This window comes from Filicampus tigris, chromosome 3 (assembly GCF_054856515.1).
Source record: "Filicampus tigris isolate MCC_2025a chromosome 3, RoL_Ftig_1.0, whole genome shotgun sequence".
Classification (NCBI taxonomy): Eukaryota; Metazoa; Chordata; class Actinopteri; order Syngnathiformes; family Syngnathidae; genus Filicampus; species Filicampus tigris.
In genome coordinates, this window is record NC_141219.1 from 4,843,400 (window position 1) to 4,865,000 (window position 21,601).

At 40.9% G+C, this 21,601-nt stretch overlaps 1 protein-coding gene across 2 annotated transcripts in view; it reads right to left on the reverse strand.

Annotated features, from left to right (window-relative positions):
- The window catches only part of LOC147149634 (collagen and calcium-binding EGF domain-containing protein 1-like), a 46,670-nt gene that overhangs the window by 16,040 nt on the left and 9,029 nt on the right, over positions 1–21,601 (reverse strand). The window contains exons 1-2 of one of the 2 annotated variants that reach the window (XM_086024758.1): positions 14,278–14,574; positions 12,567–12,647 (exon numbers count right to left, since the gene is read on the reverse strand). In XM_086024758.1, coding sequence (XP_085880884.1) covers positions 12,567–12,647; positions 14,278–14,393 — 197 coding nt within the window. In that variant the 5' untranslated portion in view covers positions 14,394–14,574. Of the gene's footprint in view, positions 1–12,566; positions 12,648–14,277; positions 14,575–21,601 lie in introns of those variants that run through there. The other variant, XM_086024759.1, reaches the window with a different exon arrangement.

Consider the following 21,601-nt stretch of genomic DNA (forward strand, 5'->3'; position numbering starts at 1 on the left):
GCGCGCTTCCTCAAATGTTACAGCAGTGCGGAAATTCAATTTGAGAGGAGACAGAGGGCGGCGTGAAAACGGAGCAGTACAGTCAAGTGGAGCCTTTACAGAACAATACTGCAGTGCCCTGAACTAAGGCACAGCAACAGGCTAAGCTATTGTTAGCACGCCTGCCTAGTTTGCCTTTACTAACATGTATTTTCAAATCTTCCATTGTTGCAGCCATTTGACTCGAGAGGAGACTGCGGGTAGCAAGAAACGGAGCACACCACGAGTGGAGACTCAAAAGTGCATCATCATAGGCACGTCGACAAGGTATGCTAACATTAGCATATTTTACTGCCAATGCCGCGGCAACTTGATTCAAGAGGGGACTGAGTAAAGTAAAGAGTGTGGGCTATAGCACTACAGCAATAGGCTAAACTAATGTTTATTTTTTTTTCTCTTTCAAGCCCCACATTTTCAAATTTTAGCGCAATGTGTGTAGTGGTCTTACATGACAATTTGAGACTAGTGGCCCACTTTGCTGGCCAAACGCAAACAATAGCATGGCAACAGTGTAGTTACAGTGTGTTATATTGGCCTGCTGATTTGTTGTGTTGACGCATACACGCTGACAGCCTGAACACAGCTAACGAAGACCACATTGTATGAAAAAAAAAAAAAAAAAGGAGCCACGGTGGTTTTCCAGAGGGGCGTTCAGGTGCACGCTAATCGGAAAAAGATGACTGGAGTTTTTGGACGTGTGTGTTGTTGGGGGTCACACCCCTCTGGTCGACAGCCTTTACCAAGACAATTAGGTCTTTCATTAAAGACAGGAAGCTCAACTCAAAAGGCCTTGTAAAAAGATTTAGAGAATGATAGAGGCGTTCAAGAGAAAAATGCAACCAAAAAATCTGGATGTATGAATGCGCATACGCATGAATCCAAGATTCCTTTCGTATCTCTCAATCATTGCCAAGTTGAACGTACCTGTTGGTGTACCTGACTCCTCCCTCTCCACGCCCTCGTCTAAAAATACATTAAACAGGGTCTGACAATGAGAATTATAATTTAAATATATGTATATATATATATATATATATATATATATATATATATATATATATATATATATATATATATATATATATATAGGGAAGTTACAATTTTTTTTAGTGTGCAGTGGACAGAGGGTGCGTTGAAGAGAGTGCATGGCTTGAAGTCAGGGTGTGCCAACTAACTTGTTTGTGATGTTGAAGGGGCTGTGACTGTGTGGCCTCAAGTTTTGTAATAAAAGCTTTTGGGGGAATTTTTGGTGGGTGCACGTGGTTCCATTTAGCATCTCTTGTCAGACTCAATAGCAACGGACATTTGCAAGGAAACACGACGCACCACCTTGTCTTTGGCATGGATGATGGGCTCGGTGTGCATCTGCACGCCCACACGCACACCCACGCACACACACACACACACACACACAGTGGAATAAGATATTCAATCCTGAATGAGCAAGCACTGTAACTCAACCATAGTAAGGAAGTGTCAACAATTGAAAAAAAAATGGTTTGGAGTTGTCTAAAAAATAATTGTACAAAGTAAAAATATTTTCATTATCATAAAATAAAGTGAAAACAAGAATGCTAACTGAAACAAAATTTTACGAACTGAAATGATAATTGTAGCAAAAAATGTCCTTTGTTTTCCAGAGGTGGGCATTCCGTCTATGTGACGGGCCGGTCTGTCGCTCCGTCACTGACGGTTGCCCATTTTGCCTGACGATCGACGAATGACGGGACACATTTTAAAATAGACGGAATAAGCATCGACGGTAACCCCTTTATTTAGTTTGTCATCCATCATCAATCTGTCATTAGTCTATTTTTCGCCGCAACGCTTCAATGGCCGCGCCGGGCGCGGGGAGGAATATAATGAGTTGTGGTTGCTTGGGGGACAGATTTGAGTGAGGGACCAGGCTGGGAAGAGGCTCCCAAAACGCAACGAGTCACTATTTCTCTTTAGAGTGATAATTATATATATATATATATATATATATATATATATATATATATATATATATAGTTATATATATATATATATATATATAGTTTATATATATATATATATATATATATATATATATATATATATATATATATATATATATATATATATATATATATATATATATATATATATATATATATATACATATATATATATATATTATATATTTAAACAAAATATGTAGGAAAATAAGCAAACAACCTGACTATAATGAAAAATCCAAAGCTATTATAACCCCGGTATGAACAGAGGGCCCATTAAGAAACAAGAGACAAGTGGATACACACAAAATAAGTGACGTGTGCATATTGGGAATACAAGAATGAACGTACTCTGGAAGCATGCGGGATTTCTTCATCCAGATGAAACAAAGATGCTCGCTGGTGGGAGTGGAATTGGGGAGGTTGGCCACTCCGACCAACAAACGGCAGCCTGACACAACAATTCTCTTGAATCCTCTCTCATGCTGTCAATATTTGATGTCGTTTCACTTTCCCTGGCTTTGTCTTTGGCTTTCGGCGCCAGACATTTACGACTGCACCTCCCCAGAGTTTTCAGTTGCTTCCCTTTAACTTCCCGTCGTTTCTTTCCACCTTCTCCATTACTCCGTCACTCGACTTCTACTTTCTGTTGCGCTACTTTGCCAGGAAATAACAAAATTGAAGGTGGTGCATGCATTTAAAAGTTTGCCATAAAACGTTGTGTGACTTTTTGGAGAATGTGTTTCAAGGAGGAGTATGCAGTTTTAAAAACTGCTAGCAAGATTTGAACGCAACCTCACTTTACTCCTTCCTCAGACCTCATTAACATGAATGCGATTTGTAAACAAGCTGACTATAGCCGCCGCAGCAGCTACATTGCTAGCATGACTTATTCATGCTGGAAAGTTGCAAAACATGACATGTTAGCGGTTTGATGTTGTGTTTTTTGGGAATGTACAGATGCAAACCGAGGCTTCTGGGTGTCCCTGCGCGGCTCTGGTGGGCTATTCTTGTCAAGGCGCTGTGTGTTTTACAATAATAATTTAAATAGCATTAGAAGCATAAGCTGGGCCACAGTGGGATGATTTTTAAAGGATGATTTGAACTCATTAAATGCCAAAAATAACTTTCCTGACTATTTTATTTTCATTTTCCGAACCTCTTAGCCTCACTCGGGTCGCGGGTGTGAAATCCTTCATTTTTCCTTATGGATCAAGTTAGCCTGTCACTCTCGCCTCTGGTCTTCGTGTCTCTTTATCTTTTCTGTTTACTCTTCAAATGCCTCGTTAGCCTGTCTTGCCCCCAGCACTGTTTGCTTAGCTGGACAACTCATTAGCTCTGTTTGTTTTCAATCTAATCCACTGTGGAGCCACCCTACCAAACAGACGTTCTGCAAAGCTTCATTACAATTGCTCTGATTTTGCCACTAGACATGAATGGCCGCTAATGTGTGTGTTTATGAGTTTATAAGCACAGTTAGCAGCTTTTTAAAGCCAGAGTGGAAGTGAAAGCCAAGTGTAATGCCATAAAACAAAGGAGGCGAGTAAAGGGGGTCGGGGGTGTTCCATGTGGAATGATCCCACTTTATCCGTGTGACAAAGAGCATACAAACACATACACACACACTCGGCGCATTTGTCATGGTCTCCCTAAGTGGGGTCCTAAAGTTCAGTGGCAAATCCGTTTACAAACAAGTATGTCTGTTATGAATTTGGGAGCAGTTGAGGGATCAACTCAAAAATTGAATCACAGCCGTGACAGAAGAGACGATACTAACTTGCTACATCGCTGCAACTGTGTCTGAGCTTTCACAAAGCAACAAAGCATCCCGTCGTCGAGTAATTAGACGTGTGATGTTAGCATCTTGTCTTCCGCCTTTGTTTTGGCACTGATACAAGTCGACCTGTGAAGATGAAAAACTGATGTTCGGTTCTGTGATGAAGACCGGGTAAAAGGTGGAAACATCGTTTTTACCAGCAGTGTGAAAGAGGCCTGATACTACCTGTGAATGTGGAATATTGCCAGGTAAGCCTCCCTCATTTCATGTGAGTGTTCTACATGAATGGTACGGACATGGAAAAAGTGGAAAACGTATGACTTTTATAGGAAGTATCTAAGCGTCTATTGATACTACCTCCGAAGCAGAAAAATTCAAATTTATTCCACCGTTCCGTGTCTGTGCTAATTAGAACCGCAACTCAATGCCTGAATCTTGGCTGCACGGCGGGTCATTGATGTGTCAGTTTTTTCCAGGTAGTCCTGCTTCCTCCCACGTTCCAAAAATATACATGTGAGGTTCCTTGTTGGCACTAAATTGTCCATACAGTAAGTGTGAATGTGAGTGTGAATGGCTGTTTTTCTAACTGTCCCTGCGGCTAGTTCGTAGATACATTCAAACGCAAGAGGTTTTATACGTTGGTACCGATTCAAAGAACTCCAGTTCAGCTTTGGCGGAAGTCTTCGAGCCACTCTGGTTGTGTTTTTCCTACACGTTATTGATGGGGACTAGAGTCAAGAGGGCATGTATATTTTGCCTGCAGGCCTCGACACTTCATCCCAAAGGACGAGATTTACGCCTGACCGAAAACCTCTGATGACCTCATCTGCTTAGCGCTAGTGTGACACTTGTGAGGCACACCGTTTACCCAACCTGACCCGACGTTAACGCTACGGCTACTAGATGGACGTCTGGCTTGTGTTTCTGTGCCGTCAAATCAGAGCGCTTGGGGACAGGAAGTTGTAGAACTGGAGATCGAGTCCAGGTGCACAGATTGTCCTAGTCGCTGTGGAACATTTGACACTGACCACCACTAACCACCAAAAAAACGAGTCATTCACAAGACATGAGAAAAATGTTGGTGGTGACAAACAGTTCGCGGGTGTCTTACAACAAGCGACGGGTACCGAAGTCAGTGTCGGCCCTACCCTTTATCTCTGAAAATAGCCACTTTTTAAGAGGCGGTCCTGTCTCAGGCCAACGAGCCACTGCAGCAGGGCCAACATCGTGTACCACTTTCATTACCATGGCAACCGGGGCAAAGCTAGGGTATTCTGACTTGGCGCATGACTACTTCTCGAGGTTCTCAAAGTGTCTGAAGAGAGAAAAGCGAGGCCCATAATGACAATACGAGCATGGATTGTATTTCGTCTGGTGGAGGCAGCAGTTCATCACCAAGCCACCAAAATACACGCGACCATGAGTATAGCTCACCCTGGACCCACTCCCACGTCGACAATTTCAGCTAGCACTCACATGAGCATCTTATCATACACTAAACGCGGTCAACTAACGATAATCTGTGCATTCAACGAAATTCAATGAAGCTCAGCTTAGCGCTTGGCATTGACACGACTAATTTGTATATAAGCCATTAAAAAAACGGAATTTCACCTTTAAATTATTTTTTTGGGGGGGAATGCTAATCTCCTGCGAGTTACTAAAACACAAAAAGAGTCCAAATCCAAAGTGCACTCAAAGTCTTAAAACGGAGCCAACGATAACAACAATCACCGACCGCATTGGTGTTTCCCAGGGTACTTTACGCACAAAACTATGAGTAAGCAAGCAGTAACAGTAAGAGGTTGTATGCTAAGTAAATCAAGAGCTAAATGCTTGCAAAAGACCACAATCGACACGCAGAGAGCGGACAATAAAAGCTCCTTTGGTTTTCTTTAGTTGGGTTTTCTGCTATTTAGCACCTCTGCCAAGGAGGTTTTAAATGCAATAAGACAATAAGTCATCCATGTGATCAACAATGTGGAAAATCAGTTCAAAGCTAAGCTAAGAACTGTGACCCAAGTTACCTCAACCACTTTGGAATTTATATAAATTCAAATCAACAGGGATATTTTAATAAAAGACAACAACAAGATGGATGGCAATAAACAACCACAATGTATTCCACGCAGCTGTTTCAAGTTTCTTTCTTAGATATCAAAGAACCATCCCTGAACATTTGTAGACCCTCGGTCAAGAATGGTGATTGTCCAAGTGCTGAATAGAAGCCAAGTTGTCATCAAATGCTCTGTGTTGTCGCTTACCAAACAATAATTCTGCAACGTTTGATAAATTCCGAGTAGCAGCGAAGACAAAAGCGCTTTCATATAAAATGTCAGTGTCAGGCAAAACAGCTAAGTGGTCATGAAAGTACAGATGGCGTTCGATAAGATAATACCGTCAGTTTAGCTTGTATGCGGCTTAGCACATATGCAGTTAGCGTGTGCGCAGTTAGCTTGTATGCGGCTAGCACCACATCTGTTGACTGGGGGGGAAATTTGAACAAGATGTCCCTGTAAGTGCACTCAGTTATCTGAAGTTGTACAATCGCTTGCTAAATTATCCCTGTCATTGTAGTTTGCAACATTTTTTTTTTTTTTGCTTCAGTCTCTCTCGCTCGATGAATCGCGATTACTAGAACGAGACAAACAATAACAGCTTTTACAACACTTTACTCAGTTTTTTTTTTTAATGATCAAACTCTAGTTGTATTTCTTCCTTTGTGCAGTTTGTTTTGTCAAGTATGAACACATAAAACTGATTGTCAACTGTGGCAGACCAGTTTTGACATTTTGACACTTTACATTTGGGAAAGAAAAGTGACAAGATCGAAGAGAGGTTGTTTTTGGTCATTTATGAGTGGGAATGGACACGAATGAGAGAAAGCGGACATATTTGGTGTAAAATATATCATGCTTAGAGAAATATTTGTCTGACGTGTATGGTATAAAATCAGCCATAGAGAAAAAAAGTGCATTATTCCTGGAGGGGAAAAAGAACAACATTGTTCCCTAACAATTACTGACTGGTCATCAAAAATCTTAAACGACACATGTAAGTACTTGGACACGCCAATACACACACTCACGCAAACTCGCAAAGCACACACACAGAGAGCACAGAATCCTTCCGCTACAGGCTGGAAACTCCTGGCAGACATTTCTACGCGAACGTGGATATGAATGCATCTAAAGTATCCCTGATGGCGACACAGTCCAGACGTGACTTGCATGGGAACGCTTCCTGGCCACGTTCACGGGAGGGAAACCCTGCACGGGCGCCCTAATGACTCAAGACTGAAAGTGGATGCGGTTAAAGTGTAATGTCAACCTTGCGTCGACCAAGTCCTGAACCAAAGGAGGTTCTTTAGAGGTCATTAAGAGACCCAAATGTCTGCTATTTCTCATGCAAAGTGACTTTTTAGCTTGGCCGTTTTAGCTTTCAAACAACATGAATTAAATGAGCAAAGCTAAAGCGAGCGAAGTGGGGGAAAAAAGGAAATAGTTAAGGTACTGTGATGCCGTCGCATGTGGGAAAGGAGAGCCAGCCACGATGCACTTCAAGTTCTATATTTGATACAGTGCTACTTTTCTTTATTAAAAAGGTATTTGCTATGTGCAATTTTTCTGTATTAAAAACATAACAAAACAAGAATTATGTTCATCAGTTCACTAGTTTATCAGACAGCATTTCTTTTTTCCCCCTTCACAACTATTTGCTACAAGGTAAGTAGTGGCGGAGATAAACTTTTATCCTTGGGTGGGTTATCTGAGGGGGTCCGCAAAACTAAAATATTTATTTTTACAAACCCCAAAAATTCTTCAAATAACGCTGATAGATATTCATTATATGTTCTCTACAGAGAATGGGGGAAATGTGGAGGAAAAAAAAAAACAGTGAAGGACTTCCAAAAAAAGAAGCTTGAACTTTTAGATTTAGACAGATGGGCCCAGTCATTCGTAGAGGAGGTTTGAAAAAAATGTAAATGTGTGCAAAATAAATTACTTTGATGAAAAAACAAAAAACAAATATCTTATTCTCATTCATTATTTTATTATTATAATTCATGTATCCCTCCAGCCATACAATTTCTATACCCCTTGGCCCTTACCCTGTTCAGGGGATCCTTCATTTAATTATAATTCATTCACTAATTATTAAGTGTATTCTATACATGTCAAACTATTCACTTTAACAATATTTATGCATTTCGTTATATGCAATAAATAAAATAACCAATTATTAAAATAGAGAATGAATCAACAAAAGTGAAACGTGAAAAATACATCTTTTACTAATCAATTTAAAAAAAGGAATGGCTAAATGAATGCATTTTGTTCATTTTACGAATATTTTATGAGGCATTTATCAAAGAGCGACACCACTTTCATTACAACAGGACAGGAGAGGTGAGTGTCAGGTGTTCAACTTAATACTGCTGCCCCTGCGTTATGACATTCCGTCCTGCCTTCCAAAAGTGGAACATTTCCAATTTGACTTCATAATAAATTGACTTCATTTGCTTTCATAATAAAAAGGCAGAACAAGTCCCAGTTCTACGTCCAAAGTTGAAAAGGTTCTTTGTCCCCAATTTATACAGAATGGAATCATTATAAAGAATCTAAAAAAAAAAAAATGCTGTTATTGTGCAAACAAGTAGTCAATTAATTCTTTAATTCCTTTCCACTAATTCGACGACTTATTTGTCATTATAGGCCCTTGACTTTCACGTACAATTTTGTCCCTTTTTGTCCTCCATTTTTGGGGGTGTTTATTCAACTGTTTGTTGTAAAACGCGCTCTCGTCACACTTACGCTTCCGTCGAGTTGCACAGATGCGAGGCGTCCGACTTCGTTTGAACGTTAAATTTTAACGTGTTTGCGCTGTTTTCAATTACTGTATTTGTGTGGGGTCCACTATTAGGACGTGTCACTCAAAACAAAGGCGCTTGTAGTCTTGTTGTTCTCTGCAATTGTGAGAGCTTTCCACAGCTGAGAGCGTTTAGCCACACATAGAAACCCCAAAAAAAAAAAAAAAAACCTCACGTCATCATCCTGACAATGCAAAACATTTGGAGGCAGACTCAACATGCACACTCGTGGCCTCCTGCCAAGATCGTGGAATACGAGCGAGGAAAGACCGCAACAATGAAAATGTTAAAAAAAAAATCATTTTTGGGCCTCATTGCTGAGAAAAGCGCAGAAGGCGGGATCGAGTGGTCATTTTGTCAGCGGGTGGCAAGGAGCTTCACTACGGAATGACGCTGCAAAACTCCTTGGAGACAAAAACATTGGATTTTGATTTACAAAATCCATCAAAACAATGAGAGTACTGCAAAGAAGGACCTTTGCAGCTAGAGAGCATGAGAATCAAGTTCCCTAAAGTGGGGTATCAAATCAACTCATTCACTGCCATTGACGGATTTGTTTGTCTTTTCACAGTCCAGCCATTCAATCCCAGGAATTTATTTCGATTTTTTTCCAATTTGGTCAAACCTGAGGGTCAAAGAGGGTCTGAAAATGTCTAGCAGTGAATGAGTTAAATACAAAATAGACAAGGGGAAAAGTTTTACATCAAATCACTCGGTTCGCAGGGGGCGGTTCTCGTGCAACAGACAGTGTAACTTAAAGTACTCTATATATGTCAATTTAAAAAAAAAAAATTTTAATTGCACCTCAAAGCTACAAATTCTGCGATACTAACATTGCACCTGTGACAGTGAAAACATATTTCTATTCTAGTCTATTCTAATAATTCAAATTGTTAAAACTGTTACAGTTGCTTTGGTCTGCAGTCTTCATTTCCGAAAAAGACGACAAACTATTGCTCTTGCACTTTCCTAAAAAGAAGAGATCAGCGCTAAGACATACATGTTTTCCACATGTTGATGCTCAGTTTCTTAACAAAGTGCGCTAAAAGGCAAGTATGAGTGGGGATTTACTGTCAAAAACATGATTCCAAAAGTATACCTCTTCCCCATCTACACTTGAGTAAAGACGTGCCACCATATAGTTGAGTGCAAAAAGAAGAAATGCGAGTGTTACCAATAGCAACGTATTGGATTTGATTTATTTGAATGATTTAAGTCCAACTTGGCAGCGTGGAGCCACACGGCAGCCGTACCACGATGACGGAATATGTCATGTAATCATCCCGAGTCAAGAGAGCTTGTCGGCGAGGCTAATTGAAGCGCCATAAGTGGCGTAATTAGCCCGGCTGTTTGGACAGCGGCCAGGCCCGCCGCTTCTAAACGCTTAACACGTCAACGGCAATCACACGGAAAAATATATCCGCCGCTCCGAGCGATGACTGGATTTGCCGGGTCCGAGTCAAATGCAGTTTAACGGCATCACTCCACACTCGCTTTTTCTCTCTGGAGACGTCGCTGGGAATAATTTATGTGAAAAGTGTTCAGTGGCCCGCTCGCAACCCCAAAACATGTCGCCACTGTTTTGTGTGTGTTCTACTGACACATGTGTTGTGTTAGCACATCCTTGCGCGCATTGTAGGATGCAGTTAAAGCGGAAGTCAACCCAAACATATTTTTTTTAAGAATGTGTTCTATGCAGGCCCACTAGTTGAAACACAGCATTGTGATTAATATTGTGTTTGTGGAATATGAGTTAAGCAACAAAATCCAACCCTTTTTAGCCATCTCAGCGGGCGGCCATTTTGGCACTTCTGTCGACTGAAAATGACATCACAGATGCTCAGGGCTCAGATAACGACCAATCATGGCTCAGCTTCAGAAAACAGGCGAGCTGTGATTGGTCGTAACCTGAGCCCTGAATAGTTGTTTTCAGTCGACTGAAGTGGCAAAATGGCCGCCCCCTGAGATGGCTAAAAACGTGTGGATTTTACTGTTTAACTCATATTTCGTATAAATCATATTGCCGTGTTTCAACTAGTGGGCCTGCATAGAACATATTCTTAAAAAAATATGTTTGGGTTGACTTCCCATTGAAGGCCTTGTGTACACTATGAAGGCTTCCTACTTACCGTAATGTGTTACGGCATAATGAATATTTTGGTATTTCGGTACCATGATTTGCTATTGGTGTTGTATCATCTTCTTTGTGAATGGCTTTTCCTGGCTTTAGATTGGCTATAAAGACTTGATGGTTATATCTTACAACGCCACCTGCTATTCCGGAATGCCCTCTACAATCTGTGTCTTCATAGAACCGGTCTTGGTTTGATTTGAACATTACGAGCCGCATAATGTAATAGTTTGATAACAGAACTGATTCATTTGGCAACTGCCAACAATATAAATGTAAAAAGTTCAATATTTGATTCCATAAAGCTGATTTTCCCCCTTCTTTTGGTGTGTTTTTGTTACATTGCCGTACCAGGTGTGTGCTTGTGGTTTCAGCCAGTTAAAAAAGGCCAGCAACAAACCCATATCAACCCATCAGATGTGAGCTATTATTACAAAAAAAAAGGGGGACAATTTGATCCAAGAGGGAAAAAAATAAGTTGACATCCATCTTCATGTAAAAGTGCCTCCTGCGGAGTCGTACGTCTTTCAGCAAGCCAAGAAAGCAAACAAGATGCAGTCCGACCGCGACTGTGAGCGCATCCTGACTAAACGCCAGCCAGTTTTTCCTTCAAGGGGAACTTGTCTAAACAATAAAAGGACTCACAGACGTGTTCCCCTGGCGTGTGGGAAGCTATGTCTGCTCGTCATTCCGACATAAATCTGCGTTGAATTCTCAATTCTGCCTATTTTTGTACTGTGCTACCAGGAAGAAGTGTGATGATAACCACAGAGCAGGAAATTGAACTTATGGTGATGCGGTACAGAATATAAATGAGTAATACTGTTAAACTTTAAATACGACACTATCTATTCTATTTCATCTATCTTCAATTTTCCTAAAATTGTTCCTAAGTTATTAGCACATAGCTCCCGGATTATATCATACAGCTACATGGCTAGCAAGCAGCTAAAGCATATATTGATTTTTTTAAAAGGGCATTTTCATTGTTAGTTTCTTTTTTTTGTTTGATATTTAGCAGGCTAGTGTTAGCGCAGCTAACAGGCAGCGAACAAAACCTTTCACCCAACTAAATAGGGGCTTAATCATTAGCACAGAAATACGGAAAGTATTCAGACCCCTTGAAATGTTTCACTCTCTGTGTCATTGCAGCCATTTGCCAAAATCTAAAAAGTTGATTTTATATCTGATAAATGTACACGCAGCACCCCATCTTGACAGAAAAAAAACTGAAATGTGGAAATTTTTGCTAATTGATGACAGAAGAAAAACTGAAATATCATTTGGTGATAAGTATTCAGAGCCTTTGCAGCGACCTTCATATTTATCTTACATGCTGGCCATTTCTTCTGATTCTCCTTGAAAGAAAGTGAAAAATTTCAAGTGGTCTGAATATTTTCCGTAGCCACTGTACATGGTTAGCAAAAAGCTCAAATAAAATCAACATCGGCTATCAGCGGCCAATGCTCGGCTTCCTGTGTGAGACGAGAGCAATAAAAGTAACGAATCACATCCACTGCTGTCAAATATTAAGTGGATGGGAAGTTGGGAAAAAGTGGACATGATGGCGAGGTTGTCATCTTGGTATGCAAAACACATAAATGATGGTCATGTGAATGTCTTTTAAGTGGATTTCTTCAAAGCCACGATGCTTTTAGGGATTTTTTTTCTCACCCTTTAGTTTGAATACACTATTTGGGGGTGGTGGGGACGAAGGTCCTAGAAATGCTATTCCAGGGTGCTCTAAGGAAACGTTATCGGGTGTCTTACCTGAAGCAGGTGCTGCTCTTCCCTCCAGCTTGGACGCAGGGATACTCCACGGTTAAGATTTTATTGTCAGGACACTTGGCGCTGAGGAAACAAAAACATTTAGAGGATGTTCCTGAACACAATGCATTCGTTGCCAATCGTTGAAAAGTCTGTTCTGGTTGTTTCATTGAATTTCGGCCAACGCATCGTACAGAGACCTTCTTCTTGTGATTAACACTCCTCCAATACACATTGTTGGATTTTATAGTAAACTTCTGTTTACATTTTAAAGAAATGCGAAAAAATAACTAATCCTTAGTCCTTACATTTTAGATGGGGTGTTTTAGTGTTTTGAACATCTAAATGTACACTGGTTAACTTTTTATTCACAGGTGTAAGACTGAATAATGTTGAAAATGTTTAATTATTTCTTTTTACATTGTTTTCATTGGGAAATATACATTGGGAAGATCTATCTATTTGCTTATCCACCTATTTATCTGCCTACCTCTTTACCTATAGAAAGTAACGTGTCAGTCAATCAATCAACCAATCAATCCTTAGCTGTTATGAAATGCGCTATATAAATAAAATGGTATTGTATTGTATTTAAGTATCTATCTATCTAGCTAGCTAGATAGCTATCTAGCTAGCTAGCTAGATAGATACTTATATATTAAGTATCTATTTAAGTATCTATCTATCTAGCTAGCTAGCTAGATAGCTAGCTAGCTAGCTAGCTAGATAGATAGATACTTAAATACAATACAATACAATACAATTTTATTTATTAAGTATCTATTTAAGTATCTATCTAGCTAGCTAGATAGATAGATACTTAAATACAATACAATACAATACAATACAATTTTATTTATTTATTTTATCTAGCTAGCTAGATAGATACTTAAATACAATACAATACATCCATCCATTATCTGTACCGCTTCTCGTCACAAGGGTCGCGGGGCGTGCTGGAGCCTATCCCAGCTGTCTTTGGGCAGTAGGCGGGGGACACCCTGAACTGGTTGCCAGCCCATCGCAGGGCACACAGAGACAAACATCTGCACTCACATTCACAACTAGGGGCAATTTAGAGTATCCAATCAACTTACCATGCATGTTTTTGGAATGTGGGAGGAAACCAGAGTGCCCGGAGAAAACCCACGCAGGCACGGGGGAGAACATGCAAACTCCACACAGGGAGGCCGGAGCCGGGATCGAACCCACGACCTCTGAACTGTGAGGCGGACGTGCTAACCAGTCGACCACCGTGCCGCCCAATACAATACAATACAATTTTATTTATATAGCTAGCTAGCTATCCATCTCCAGTTCCAACCAACCTATCAATCAATCAATCAACCAACCAACCATCGAGCCACACCTACCTATCATCTATCAATCCATCAAGTTACTGATCCATCCAGCTATCCATCTACCAATCCATCAATCATCCATCCACCTGTGTCTCAATCTATCTCTCATCCATCATCTGCCGAGCCATACATCTCTCTCCATACTGTACCGATTAAGCCAGCTTTCTATCAATCTTTTCATCCATCCATCACCTATCATCAATCCATCTACCTCTCAATCTTTTATCCAGCCACCTACCAATCTGTCCATTTACCTTTCAAACAACCTACCCATCCCTCCATCCATCCATCTCCTTCCCCCCACTATAATGGACCTGATTTCAGTGGCAGCCAAGTGTGTCGAAAGGACCTACTGTGAGGCGTCCATCCCGTGCGCGGTCCTGATGGAGCTGGCACCAGAGTGGCAAAGCAGAGCCGCACACATGGCGGCGCCAAACGCTAGCAGAGTGGCACCATCAATGCGACCCATGTCCGTGACCGCTGCTCCCGAAGCTCCGGCACTTCTTCACATGAGTGTGCCACCTCCAAAAACCAGAAGAGGAGGAGGAGGAGGAAGAAGGAGAAGACGACTTTGTCCTCTGGCAGGACCGCAGCGGGGTGTCGCGCGCATGCGAGCAGCAGTCCCTCCCGCGCCGCGCAGTCCACCCTGACTCGACGCACTGAGGCGGAGAAGGAGGACTTCACAGTCCAGTGCGCTGCCTCTAATCCCCCCCCATTGGATTTACATTCCTGCCCCCCAGCCCGCCCCCGTTCTTCCTTAAACGAAAAGGCTGGTTCCAGAGGCACGCTCCTGCCGCTTTCACCACAAAAGACAACTAACAACAATTGGCTCATTACAGCTAATGCAGTTAACATGGCCGTATCATTGAATGGCCTTCAATATGGTAACAATCAAAGTACTAAATCCATTGAATTAAGTCCTTCTGAATTTTTCCAAGAGCTATTTAGCTCACAAATCTCATTTCTGTTCACCATTTTGCTCTCAAATAACTATAAAATGCACTTCTTTGCTATCTGTAAGATGGTGCTCAGCATGGTTGACGTGTAGACCGATGAACATGCTGACGAATATAGTCGACAGCCGCATACTTACGTCAGTTCATCACTGACGGATGCACGGATTTTTTTCCCAAGATTTTTTTTTTTTTTTTTTTTGGCTCTTTTGGATGTGGATTTTTTTTCTCTCATTTCCCAATGGAAAATATATATTGAATGTTTATCAGTGTTTTTAGGGGTTTCAAGTAAAAAAAAAAAAAAAAAAATCCTAATGCATTTCACTGGGCATTACTTGTCAATTAAACGCAAATTTTCACAATTCGCGGACCAGCATAGACCCCATCGGGTCGAATGTACCACGAAGTGACTAACATGTTGACAAACAACTGCATAAAGTGTGAAACATATCCTGACCAATAACAATGTTGCCCATAATAATTAACATGTAGATTGATCAATTACTACATGACTATTTTTGTGCTCAGCAAAAGTCTTCACCAAAGCGTGACTGTGCACATTGGTGGAGTTTCCGATATTTTCCCACATTGGTGAAAGAAAGACCTTCTTTGAGCGAGTCAAAAATCGAGTCTACTCTCTGTCATCAAATTGCCAGATGCGTCGGGCGCAAACAGGCGAAACTAGATTTGCCCCAGAACGAAGATGAGGATGCACCTGTCGAGCGCAGTGTCATTTATGTCACCAAATGGGTCGCGCCAGCTGCGTCTGACAAAATGCCCACCGAGGCGGTCCCGAACACGGTTAACTAGACTTGCCCTGGCATGAAAACACATTTTTACACCGAGTCCACGGGCGGCTGTCAAGGAAAATAGGGCCCATGACATAATGACCCATGTAATATAATAATGATCAAACAGTCCTCTGTATTAAATATAAAGCACATAAAGGTTGCATGGCCATATCAACACGGGAACCCACTCAAATTATTTTATAACAACCGTGCGAGAGCGGAAGATTTATTGGGAGGATTAAATAGAGGAGGAAATATATCAAATATATCAATATATTTCAAATGAATGAATATTTAAAATAGTTTTAACTCATTCACTGCCAGACATTTTCAGACCCTCTCTTACCCTAACGTTTTTGAAAAAAAATGTAAAAAAATATATCAATAAATTCCTGGGATTGAATGGCTGGACTGTGAAAAGCAAGTAAATTCATCAATGGCGGTGAATGAGTTAATAAATATTTAAAATAGTTTCAATAAAAAAAATAAATAAACGTAAAATATATAATTTACTGTCAATGTCTCCAAATGACACATCATACTTCTTCAACTTATTTCTCTTGTGGACACTTCATATGGAATAAAAGCCAAAAAGTTGCGAGATCAGGGTGAAATCAATCGGTCTTTTTAAAATGAGTAACGAAAATGCAACTGACCAATGACTGGATGAAGAGATGATAAAGAAATCATAAATTCAAGTGGGATAAAGTATAAGGGGGACCTGGATGAAACAAGTCATTTAAAATGAGTAACTGAAAGGAATACGAGCCCAAAAACAACAACACAATGTCGTGCTCAACGTTTCCAGCGTTAAAAAATTGACAGTCAAATAAAATATAGCTGTAAACGTTACAAATAAACTACTGGGCCAAACAGTTGAAAACACTTCCATTTTCATGTAGGGTTTTTTTTTTTTTTTATTTTTATTATTTTTTTTTTTTCCATTTTCATTTCCAGCTCCAGCACATAACCATGAATAATGCTGGGGTTGTGATTAAAACAAAACAAGAAGAAATAATGAAAAATGATACTTGGTATTAAGGAAAACGTAAAGGAGCACGCATGCACACACACTGTACATTGTAGTGAAATATAGCCGCGGTACCGCATTGGAGCTTTCCCGCAGACAGATGGCTTGCGAGCGCCTCAACAACACCAACAACGAGAAGGAATTATTGCATCATTCTTCAAGGTTTTCTTTGTTGCTGGGAACAAGCTGCAAGTTATTAACTCTGTTGAGCCTCCAACATCTTTTTTTTTTTTTTTTTTTTTTTTACAACCAGGAAAGTCGACATTCGTGTTCAGCTCAGAGTGACCCGAGGTATTTTATTTTTGGGTTTTAACTATGAAATAAAAGGTGAGAAAACAAAAGGCGCCATTGTTGCGTGGTAGCGGACAGGCAATTGACATGCTTTGCCAGGTGCTGCTGTTTTGGTTAGCAACAATGTGAGTTTGTGTTGTTTTCCCAGACTTAATAATGTTAAAAGAAATAGAACAGGGAGTACATTGGAGGGAGCTGGAAGACTGAGATTTAGAGGAGGCCGAGGAAGAAGACGTGGAGGTGAAGAAGGAGGAGGAGGAGGAGGAGGACAGGAAGGTTAAAAGGAGGAAGGTGAGAAGAATGACATCAGAGCTACAAAGGTGGACCATAGAATGAGCCAGAGGGACGATGTAGATGGAGTTTTTTTTTTTCTCTCTCTCTCTCTATTTCCCAGTGAAATTACTTTTTTCGGGGGCTGGCGTTGGCGCATTGAGTGCTTACTAATATGATAGCTTGTGTTAATTGTTTGATACAAAAATGTCATTGTTATGAAGATTTGACGAGTTAAAATGGAAGTCAACCCAAAATGTATCTTTACAAGAAAATGTTCTATACAGCCCCACTTAGTCTAAACGCGGCATTCTGATTGATATTGTGGTTTGTGGAATATGAGTTAAGCAGTAAAATCCATCCGTTTTTGTCCATCTCGGGGGGGCGGCCATTTTGTCACTTCTGTCGACCGAAAATGACATCGCAGCTGCTGGGGCTCAGATAACGACCAATCATGGCTCAGCTTCAGAAAACAGGTGCTGCTTAGCTTTTAAAAGTGCCATTATTGGGTTATTGACATGTTTTGGTAAGCACAAGCCATGTAAAGTAATGGCGATCAGTCTCCCCGCCACATTGGGGGGCTCTTGGCCAGCGCTCAACACAAACACATGCTTTTTATTCAGGCTCAAATGATGAAGCCGCATGCAAGAAAAGCAGACCTAGCACAACCGATTCAATCGTGCACTTTGGCTTCACATTCCCTGTGGAAAGAAATCCACCTCCACCACGGCTTCCAGGTTTGCAGATTTTTTGGGGTTACAGTTAATAACTCTTACGTTGTTCTAAATTGGGTCTGTTCTGAGTGTAATTATATTCTTGACCACTAGATGGTGGCCACGCAACTTACTCTAAGATGAGGTGAATTTGAAAGAAGAAGAAGAAGACCAATGACAAAGAATTTAACCTCGTCCCCCGTAATCTTCCTTCCAAGTGCCACAGAAAGCGAAAGCATTAGATTCATTTCATAATGTACGTTTTTGGCCTTATTGATGAATATTTGAATATTTCAATTACGAATTGGGAAGAGGATGAGTTAAGTTTGTTTGGGAAAATCAGGATTGTTTACAGTACTGTAAACACAAAGGGATCGGTACACTATCATACTGTACTGCATAATAATTTTGTGTTATGCACTGCTCTCGCTCAATAAATGATGTGTTTAATGTTTGAATTATGTGTGTGTTCAAAGACTTTAAAAATGAAGTGACAGAAATGCTATGAAAAAATGCCAAGGGAGTATTTCACTTTATTTCTATATTGCGGTTTTCACTTATTGCGGGGGTGGTCTGAAATGTCGGAAGATTAGTGTAAAGCTATAAGGCAGAAAGAGGGAAAAATAACGATTGTTCGAGAAGCGCAGCTGCTGCCGAACTGGCAGACTGGTCTTCATTATTCCCACCACACATTCACTTTCTGTGCCGTTCCCAGCATGGAGAGTCCCTGCGCGTTTCCCATTTATCTGCTTTTCATTTCATTCGACTTCTCGTCATTCGCCAGGATCAAACCTCCCCAATTAGAAATGCAAAGAATTCCTTTTCCCAAAAGGAGCCGCAGGCTTTGTGAAAATGGAGCACGGCTCACCTTTTGCCATCATGAATATTCTTACAATGACAAATTAAAGGGAGTGTAAAGAGGTCAGTCCAGCTCTGTGGCATGTTGAGTGACAGCCTCGATTGATCGGGATTTTTTTTTTTGGGGGGGGGGGGGGGGGTGAAGGATGAGAAGTGGTTTTGGATGAGGTTCACTGTTGGGGCACAAATTGCAGGCTATGACGGTTCTATTGGCTTCGTTTCTTGTGGGACGTCAGTATTATTTACATAGTTCACGTCTATGGGAACTGCATCAGCAAGCAAGGAACTGTGCCATAAGAGGCAACATTAACAAAAAACAACAAAGTGCCAGAGCTGCACATTTATCCAGTTAGGCACGCCAAAAAAAAAAAAAAATTCTGGAGTACCTCCCCACTAATCGAGTGTGAAATTAAACCATTAAGTGAAGCTCTTATTGTGTCTGTGATCGAGCCCTTCTGAACGTAACCAGATTGTGATGTCACAGTGGGGCTCATTAACAAAAACCAGCCCCCACACCAAATTTCTCCACCTATGACTTAAGCCCGGTTCACATGGCAGGATAATCGGCCCGATTTTAGCCCAGAATCTCCCCTTCCGACAATCGTAGTTTGCCGCGATTGTCGTAAAGCTCCAAAAATAATCTTGGCAGATGATCCTGCCGTGTTTGGTGTGCTCGGCCAGATCTTGGAGGATATCCGACCTCAAATTGGGGATATTCACCATTTTTTTGGCCCGACTTCGCACAGTGCGGACAAACGAGCATGTAGCCGGTTGACAGTGACGTATAGCCAATCAGACGAAGGATCAGAAGCGTGGTCGGAATCCAAAATCAAAACAGTCATGGCACAACAGAGCCCAACGTCTTCTCTTTTTGTGTCACTTCTTTTCCACTAAAAATAATTTGCAAACTAGCTCCAACATCAAGACCCCTTCTGTCTTTTCATCCGCCATGTTTGTTTACTCCAAAGTCTCTTAATCTCATTTCATTTTGCGAGATTTCCCGTCTGACGTGAGAATATCTTTGAGCGAACGTGGTTCGTGTGCGATGTGTTGATCTTGCCGTGTGGCTGCACACCACACACGGTACGTTCAAAACTGTCATGCACAGGATTTTTTTTCTAGTCACGTGTGGGGTTTCTCAGAGTTTGGAAGTTGGCTGACAATTTTAAAATCCTGCCGTGTGAACCAGCATTTGGCAGCTGAGCTGGTCAAACCTGCCTTGTATCATTTTCAAGCCACTGCTGGACTACACCGTCGGAAACGCTTTCATGTCAAAGCCAAACGCTAAGCAGAGCTGCGTTGTTGTTGGACGCTCCAAATGTTGTCACTGTGGGTGTGTGCTGCATGCGCCATATGTACAAATCCACATGTCATTTGGTGACTTGGTGATAAAATGCTGCCCACACTAAGGAAAATACTCTCTATAGGAATGCTTTTTTTCTTCACAGAGAAGCTCAGATGGATGGATGGATGGATGATGGACGATTGATGGACAGATAGCTAGCTAGATAGACAGATAGCTATCTAGATAGATAGACAGATAGCTAGCTAGACGGATAACTAGCTAGCTAGCTAGCTAGCTGGATAGACGGATAGCTAGCTAGATAGATGGATAGCTATCTAGAGAGCTAGCTAGATAGATAGCTATCTCGATAGATGGATAGATGGATAGATAGATAGAGAGATAGAGAGATAGAGAGATAGAGAGATAGATAGATAGATAGATAGATAGATAGATAGATAGATAGATAGATAGATAGATAGATAGATAGATAGATAGATAGATAGATAGATCATAAACTGAAAGTGACCCCTGGAATGTTTTGACTGTGACGGTGATGGATTGAGCAGATGTGGCTCTTTAAACGCTGATTACAAACGTCCATTTAATTGGCTCCCATTGTGAAGATTTTGACAGGTTCTCAGGTTCTTTTGGGGTTTCACACTCACACATAAACGGGAGCGGGGGGGGGGGGGGGGGCTTCCTGAGCCTCACGTGAAAAAAGGTAAGGATTTGTCAAAACATAGCAGCATCACTACTTAGTCTTCCATCAAATGTTCAACTCCAGAAAGGAGGCAAAAAAGACTGTGGATGGAGCTGAGCCAGGAAGAACAAAGAGGATTTGAAACATCACGTTTGACTCAATGAAAAATGTTCTTTTGCAAGGTGTACGGAATATGCACGCACAAGTTGCGGTGATTTACTCTATTTAAAGTTACAGGTGCGGGGAGCATTTACGCAGCTGGAAACACATTGACCTAAAAACATGTCAGCCGTTCCCAGCCAAGCCTTCCCCTCAGTTGCACAAATGCATATCAGCTGTGAGGCACCGCAACGCAATGAAGATTCGAAATTGTTTTCAGCGTTTACAAAAAACACATTTGTTTCACTGGCCGAAGACTCCGAATTGCATTCCGTTTTGACAAAAACAAATTGACAAGTTGTTGGTTCACAGAAGAAAATTGTCGTGGATGTTTATGTTAACATGTATGTTAGGTTCATTGAACTCTTGTTTGATGTTTGAAACGTTTGTAAATCGTTTGCAGCGTGAACAGAAACACATGCTTTGGGTTCGATTGAGAAAATCGTTTTGGATGTTTTTAAATTGCCTTCTGTGTTGATTTGAAAAAAAGTAGTTCATCTTACACATTTTGTAGTTTAGTAGTTCCGTTTCACTGAAGAAAAATTATTTGATATTTTTGAATACATGTATAGCAGGTATAAAAATGTCTACACACCCCTTTTCAAATGCCAGTTTTTTTGGTGATCT